Raw genomic sequence first — 8,274 nt, forward strand, 5'->3', positions numbered from 1 at the left:
TTTGGCGGTTGGATGGCGACGGCCAGATACACTTCTTGTGTGAACATGCCGCCCGCCTTGCAGTATTGCAAAAAACAGGGGAGAAGTTAGTAGTTCTGTTCCACGCGAAGACTGTGTTTTGGGCCAATGGCCCGCCATGGCTCGGCAGGACGCCTTGGAGAATCAATTCGGGGTAGATGTCCGAGCCCAACACCAGATTTGATGTCTCTTGAGTGTTAGTGAGCTAGGCAGTTTGGACAATATTTATTCACCAGAACTGCTCGGAGTCTCATCTCGGGAGACAGCCGCATAAATCTTTGGTCGGCGCCAGGATAGGTCGTTTGGATTTGACCCAGACGCCAGTCATTAACTGAATGATTATCTTCTTTAATAATGACTAGATCGTCCCGTTGTAAGTCTCGCATTGGAGTTTGCCATTTTTTTCTTTTTTGTAGTTCTAAAAGATACTCATGTTTCCAACGGAGACAGAACTGTTGTTGCAAAGCCTTCAAGCGCTGCCAGCGGTTGATGATGGACGTGGCGTTTTCCTTGATCTCTGGCTCTGTGGCGGAAAGTAGAGGACCGGGAGTCAGAGCTAAGTGATCAGTAGGATCTTCCGACATTGGAGCAATCGGTCTTGAATTCAGGCATGCTTCAACTTTGGATAGGAGCGTGGAAAGCTCTTCGAACGTGTATTTGGAGGTCGATGTAGACTTATAAAATAGAGTTTTAATACTCTTTACATCTGCCTCCCACAGGCCGCCCATATGCGGTGCACTAGGTGGGTTGAAGTGCCAAGACCGTTTCTGGAGACTGTAAATGGCCTGGAATTGCGCCTTAAGCGTTTTTCCAAAATCGCGCGAAAGAACTTTGGCCGCTCCGATGAAAGTTTTGCCGTTGTCGAAATGCATTTGACTTGGGCACCCTCGTTGTGCCACTAGGAATTTTTCTGTGGTCAGGTCAGATGTAGCTTCTAGGTGGATGGCTTTGGTGCTGAAGCACACAAATACGCACACGTAGCCTTTTGTAATAAGAAATGCGCGACCTGTGTAATTGAACGGCCGAGAGAATGGGACTCTCTCCACATGCAAGTCGCTGCGTTTGCAATTTCTTTTTTTGGATGACGCAGATTGTGCAGAAATGGATTGTGGATTTGACCAACACCTTGAGTTTTGGAATCCAGTCTTGTGATCGTATTAAACGCATCATAAGATGAGTGAAAGCGGTCAAAAGACGCGAATATGCACATGTGTATGGTAGTATCATTGGATGCCGCTCATCGTAGCCGAGTGATTCGGCCGCTCTTACGCGACCACATGCTCGAATAATTCCCTTACCATCTAAAGAGGGGTTCAAATTAAGTTGTTTGCTGGAAGTGAGCTGTTTTTTCGTGCTCAAGCAAGTGTACTGTGATGAGTATGCTTGTCTCTGTGTCAGGAGAATGAATCTTTCTTGTGCATAAGAAATCTCGTTGCTGTCAATATTAATAGTTGACGGGAACGACAATAGTTTTCAACGCTTGAAGAAGCGATAAATATATGCCAACACTCGCAGGGCTCGATCGAACTTGGAGAAGCGTTCGAGGAAAGAAAATGAGGGAGCCATTTTTGCGAGGTTTACTTTAATCGTGCGTTGCTCTATTGTCGTATCTGGGAGGGGTTCCGAAGGAATGGGCCATTGGCTCTGAGGTAGGCGTAACCATACTGGCCCGTGCCACCACAGCTCATTGTTGACTAAAGCTTGTGGTGGGGCACCTCTGCTCGCTAGGTCCGCTGGATTGTACTCAGATCGCTACAAAGGTAGTCCAGGCGCATGGTGGCTTTTGAAGCCAGGCAAGCACAATTGTGGAATCTGTCCGATAGAACCAGTCGACGCCAGCGGAAGGTAGCTGGGGACTGAGTGCAGCGGATAACTCGGACAGTTCTAGTCGTGGCAAGGATACCGTCTTGACCGGAGCGACCCTCGTTTTCGCTGTTAGGTGATGTACTGAGATGCGATCTCAGTGCGCACGTAAATGGCGGCCTGAACAATGACTGGACCCAACCAACCTGCTGGATCGAACAGTTTGGCAATCTGTGAAAGGACTTCTCGTTTGGTGACGGACTGATTGGTTGTTAGCTCGGATGGAGCGAAAAAGAACTCATCGGTGCCAGCTTTTCATATAAACCCGAGAGTCTTCGCCGAACAGGAGTTCTCGATCTCTAAGAAGTTGGCGAGAAGCATGTGGGCCTTGGGAATCGGTCTTAGCAAGTCCTTTTCATTGGATGTTCATTTTCGCAAGGGGAACCCGGTAGATTCAAGGGCTTTGCGGAGTTCTGCAATTGCCTGACCTGCTGTTGATTTGAAATGGGCTCCCGCAAGTACATCGTCGACATACATATTGTTGTTTGTGACTTGCTAAGGGATAGAGCGAACGAACATCATCAGATAATTGATGTAGTAACCGGTGTTCGGTCATATACCTCATATATACATTAGTCAGGGTATCAATAGCAATGTCAAAGCAGATTATGTTAAGATTATGCTAATTCTCTTCTATTTGAATGTCATAAGCACTCATACACATGTACGAAGTCTCGCTCTCTTTCGAACTCTGTAATTGCTCGGTCCCTTTAATCTTAATTTATGTTAAGAAATCAGTTCTGTAAGCATCATCATAGAAGTCAGTCGTGTTGCTCATCAATTTGTAAAACCTTTATTAAAACTTCATACCATGCACACACGCCCACTTGAGATAAGATTCTCAAAAGGTCAAAAAAACGCTTTTGATCCAACATTTTGGCGCCCAACATTGGGGCTAGTGTGTGGAAATTGACGGCATATCGTTGCCGCACAACATTTCGTTGGAGAAAGGTTTTATCGAACTCTTCGCAAAATACAGCATCGACAGCAACATTTGGCCAGCTCTTCTTTCTTGTTGCCGTTGCTTCGTCGCTGGAAACTCGCTACCTTCGCTTCGCTACTGCATTCTTGTAGCCGTTACTTCGCGCTGGATACGCTCTGAGTTTGATTGCTCATTGCCTTTGCTTCACAGCTCCTTTCTCGTTGCCGTTGCTTCGTCGCTGGAAACTCGCTACCTTGGCTTTGCTGCTGCATTCTCGTTACCGTTGCTTCGTCGCTGGAAGCTCGCTGCCTCTGCTTGTTCACTACATTTTGCTACATCACTGCAAGCGACCCTCACATCGGTGAGCGCAACATTTATAAGTCTTAGCTGTTCTGTTAACAGTGGGAGCATTTGAACTGTCGCTCGCTCACATCGGTGAGAGTGACATTATCAGGTTAAAGTTAGGCTGTGAAAATTTGGCAGTATCAAAACTGTCGCTCGGTCATATCGGTGATCACAACATTCTCGATACATAATGTCAACTCTTCAAGCAAACTTACGTAAGCGAGCGAACATAAAACGCAATATCGCACACTTAGAGGATGTCGTAATAGTGTCTACTGAGGTCGATGGCAGTGAAAAAAGATTATCACACGTTGAGCTACAATTACGCTTGGACATGTTGGAGATATACATTAAGGAGGTTTTGGAAGTACAATCTGAAATTGAATTGGAAGATCCTCAGGACAATGGACGTGCAGAGGTGGAAGACACATATGTGAGTATCAAATTGTCCATCCAATCCCAACTGGATGATGTACTGCACAGCACCTCATTTTCTAACCCTGCTCCAATTCGCTCTTCGCCGCCATCTAGTCTTCCTCGATTGGCTCCGCCTGTATTTGATGGGAAACGAGCAGAGTTTAAAAACTTCATTACATCATTCAATCAGATTATCGGTCGTGAGTACTCTCCTTCGAACATTGAAAAGTTTAATCATCTGCTGAATTGCTTGAAGGGCCCTGCCCTACAGGCAGTAAAGGCATTCCAAGTGACTCAGGAAAATTATCCCAAGGCTCTTGCTCGTTAAGTGAACGTTATGACAATCCTACACTTACATTTTTAGACACAATAGAATCACTATTCAATCTACAAAGTCGACCTCAAGTCGACAAGCCGGACTGGAAATCAGCTGCGCAGTCTGCTGGACAATGCGTCAGCCCTGTATTCATCATTATCGTCATTGGGTACCGGATCAAATATTGCCCAAGCCATGTTGATATTCATCGTCATCGGAAAATGTGACCAGCAAACTCGTAACAAGTGGAATGAGTCTCTTGACTTACGTACATTGCCAAATTGGGCTCACTGCACAACTATTTTGGAACGTCATTGTCAGTTTCTGCAATCAAGCGGCATTGCATCGTATCGAATGGCAGATTCTTCGAAACAAAAACACGTGTACAAGCCTAGCAAGGGATTATCATTTGCTATTACTAATCCAACATGCATTGTTTGTTCCAGCTCCGACCATAAAATTGTACAATGTTCTCTGTTTCAAGACATGAGTCCTAAACTCAAGTACGGAGTCGTAAAAAATGCTGGACTTTGCATTAATTGCCTTCAATTAGGACATCGGATGGCTCAGTGTCCGTCTAACAATCGTTGTCGAAGCTGCAAGCATCGCCATCACACGCTTCTGCATTTTGGCCAACCGCCTGCATCATCATCGTCTACATCGCCATCATCCATAGCGAAAATGTCCTCAACAACGACTCCTGCTGCAACGCACTCGCATATGAATCAATCGCCAGGCGGACAAATAATTCTTGCTACTGCAAAGGTACTAGTGCGAGATTTATCAGGGGCGTATAAACAAGGCAGAGCATTGCTTGACTCATGTTCCCAAGTCAATTTCATAACTGATCAATTCGCCCAACGGCTGCATCTACGCCGTGATAAGCATCATTTCGAAATCCGCAGCATAGGGGAGACCTCGACTAAAATTAACAACTGTACAACTACTGGAATTAAATCTCGTTTGTCACCATTTGAAGTAACACTACAGTTCTGCATAACGTCTCACATTGCCTACCAGCCGGATTCGGAAATCGACACCTCAGATTGGAGGTTGCCCGCGAATACACCACTTGCGGACGAAACTTTCCACAGGTCAGGTCGGATTGATCTCCTTCTCGGTACCGAGGCATTTTTCGAATGCCTGGCTGTTGGACAGATTAAGCTCGGAGACAATTTGCCAGTCCTTCAGAAAACGTTGCTTGGATGGGTTGTGTCTGGCAAGTATCGTCATCAGTCAGCTAAGCAGTCGTCAACGTGCTTGCTTTCTGTGGAGGAGTCAATTGACAAAAATCTTCAATTACTATGGAGCATTGATGCTCTAGAAAATTCTCCAAAGTCAATCAATCCAGAACATCGGCTCTGTGAAGATATGTATTCAAGGACAACACAGATGAATAACGGCAGGATTGTTGTGCGTCTACCTTTCAAGGGAGATACAATGTGCCTTGGCAATTCAAGCGACGTTGCACGTCGTCGTTTTTTATCGCTCGAGAGGCGCCTCAGTCAGCAGCCTACTGTTCAATCGCAATATGTAACTTTCATGAAAGAATATGAGGATCTCGGCCTTATGACATTAGTGACGAATCCGAGATTATGAGCCACTTTTTTACATAGCTCACCAGCAGTGCATCAACGAGGTTACGAGTCGTGTTTGACGCCTCGTGCACTACATTGTTGAATGATTTGATTCTCGTTGGCCCAACACTCCAAGAAGATCTGTGTATACTTCTCCTTCGTTTTCGATTGGTTCGTTACGCCATCACAGCGGACATTACGAAAAGATTATAGACAAGTTTTAGTCAGCCCAGTGGATCGGAAATTTCAATATGTATTTTGGAGAGCATCCCCTAAAGCTGATTTGCAGACCTTTGAGCTAAATACAGTGCCGTATGGAACGGCCTCGGCCCCATACTTAGCTGTTCGCAGTTTGCAATATCTGGCAGATCTGCATGTGAACGAGTTTCCCATTGGCGCATCCATTGTAAAATCATCGTTTTATGTTGATGATCTGCTATGCGGAGCAAACGAGCTCATCGAGTTGCAGAACATCAAACACAAGGTCACCGAGATACTCCGCCGAGGACACTTCCCATTGGTTAAGTGGCACTCCAATCATCCTGCCGTCAGGAACGACGAATCGGTAAAGGACTTAAACTTGGATGAAAACGCTGTCACTAGCGCACTTGGCGTAGCTTGGGATCAACGTCGTGATGTGCTACTATTTGAATTTAAACCCAAAAAATTGTATTCAACAGTCACAAAGAGGACTATTCTCTCGACTGCGTCTTCTCTGTTCGATCCATTAGGATTGCTGGCACCAATCATTATCGTCTCGAAAATCATCATATAGGAGCTATGGCTGCTAAAACTCGCCTGGGATGAAACCGCCATCACTTCTACAAGCATGGAGAAACTGCGTAACGTCTCTCAAGGAATTGTCTCCGATTTCAGTACCCCGTTTTTGCTTGCAAGCTGAGCTCACAGACATACAACTGCACGCTTTCTGTGACGCATTAATATGTGCTTACGGCTGTTGCGTATATGTGCGTTCCACGGACTCGTATGGCAATGTCCAGGTTCAGCTTCTGACTGCTAAATCTCGGGTGGCTCCTGTCAAGAAGCTGACGCTTCCTCGATTAGAGTTAAGCAGAGCTCAACTTCTGAGTAAGTTATATACAACTGTCAAAAACATATTCATCGGCAAGCCGCACAGCGCGCATTTCTGGTCTGATTCGCAGATTGTCTTGTACTGTACTCTATCACCTTGTCAACATTTGTTGGAAATAGAGTATCCATTATACAAAATCAAACAGCAGATGGAAAGTGGAGACATGTACCGTCAAAATTCAACCCTGCTGACATCGTGTCACGTGGATGCCCAGCTAATGAGCTCCAGCAATCAATTAGGTTTACAGGACCTGCGTTTCTGCGTGATTCCGAGACTCAATGGCCCTGCCAACAATTCGACAATGATTTGGACATGGACATTATCGATGCTGAAAAACGGAAGTCTACATTTGCTGCAATTATCGAAAGTAATTCTATTCTGGACTGGCTGAACGGAACTAGTTCATACATTCGGGCGCTTCGAGTACAGTGTGTCAGATATCGTCCAGTTCTACTTCGTCAAGTCATGGGTTCCCTGCCACCTGAGCGCTTATCCACAGACAAGCCATTTCGCCACGTTGGAGTCGACTTCTGCGGTCCAGTGAACACCTATCTTCGAATACGTGGCAAGGGTCCCACAAAATCCTATATCGCCATATATGTCTGCATGGCCGTAAAGGCCGTTCACATTGAAATCGTGTCAGATCTTTCAACGAATAAGTTTTTGGAATCGTTGAAACGCATGGTTGCCCGTCGTGGACCAGTATCGCACATCTATTGTGACAACGCCACAAATTTTGTCGGAGCATCCAACAAGCTACTCGAGTTAAAGAAGTTCATGTTCAACACTAGCACTCAAGATGCTATCCTATCATATTGTTCCTCTGAAGAGATAACCTTTCATTTCATTCCGCCTAGGGCTCCACACTTTGGCGGTCTTTGGGAGGCCGCTGTCAAGAGCGCAAAGAGTCTGCTGGTGCGTACCCTCGCTAACACCCGGTTCACCTTTGAGGAACTGAACACCGCAGACGTTGAGATAGAAGCAGTACTCAACTCTCGCCCGCTGTCACCGCTATCATCTGATCCCAACGACTTCAGCGCTCTCACTGCAGGACACTTTCTAAATGGAGATGCACCGCGCGCTCTGCCCGAGCGTGAGATTATCACCAACAACATCTCCAACTTGGATCGTTACGAGCAGATCACAGCTGTTAAACAGCAATTCTGGCGTCGTTGGTCTGCGGAGTATGTGAACGAGCTTCGAGCTAGGACAAAGTGGACTTCGGCTTCCCCAAATCTCACGGTTGACTCTATGGTCATCATACATGAGGACAACACACCGCCATTACACTGGAAATTAGGGCGTGTTGAGCCTGTTGTGAGTGGCAAAGATGACCGTGTTCGTGTCGCATATATTCGCACTCCCTCTGGGCTCTGTTGCCGGCCAGTACATAAGCTGGCTGTTCTACCTGTCTCTTGAAAGATAATTCTTTCAAGGCAGCCGGGATGTTCGGTCATATACCTCATATATACATTAGTCAGGGTATCAATAGCAATGTCAAAGCAGATTATGTTAAGATTATGCTAATTCTCTTCTATTTGAATGTCATAAGCACTCATACACATGTACGAAGTCTCGCTCTCTTTCGAACTCTGTAATTGCTCGGTCCCTTTAATCTTAATTTATGTTAAGAAATCAGTTCTGTAAGCATCATTATATAAGTAAGTCGTGTTGCTCATCAATTTGTTAAACCTTTATTAAAACTTAATACCATCCACACACG

The 8,274-nt window shown here is 45.6% G+C and overlaps 1 protein-coding gene across 1 annotated transcript; it reads left to right on the top strand.

Moving 5' to 3' along the window:
- Positions 1-7,016: 7,016 nt before the first annotated feature.
- LOC135439577 (uncharacterized) lies at positions 7,017-7,868 on the top strand (the record flags this gene model as incomplete). Its single annotated transcript, XM_064698315.1, has 1 exon — positions 7,017-7,868. A coding segment is annotated over exon 1 (852 nt), but the record flags the coding sequence as incomplete, so codon positions are not given.
- Positions 7,869-8,274: the final 406 nt, after the last annotated feature.

The sequence above is a fragment of the Drosophila montana genome, unplaced genomic scaffold (genome assembly GCF_035044405.1).
Source record: "Drosophila montana isolate Dmon_TW-CO22-7 unplaced genomic scaffold, ASM3504440v1 contig_506_1, whole genome shotgun sequence".
Classification (NCBI taxonomy): Eukaryota; Metazoa; Arthropoda; class Insecta; order Diptera; family Drosophilidae; genus Drosophila; species Drosophila montana.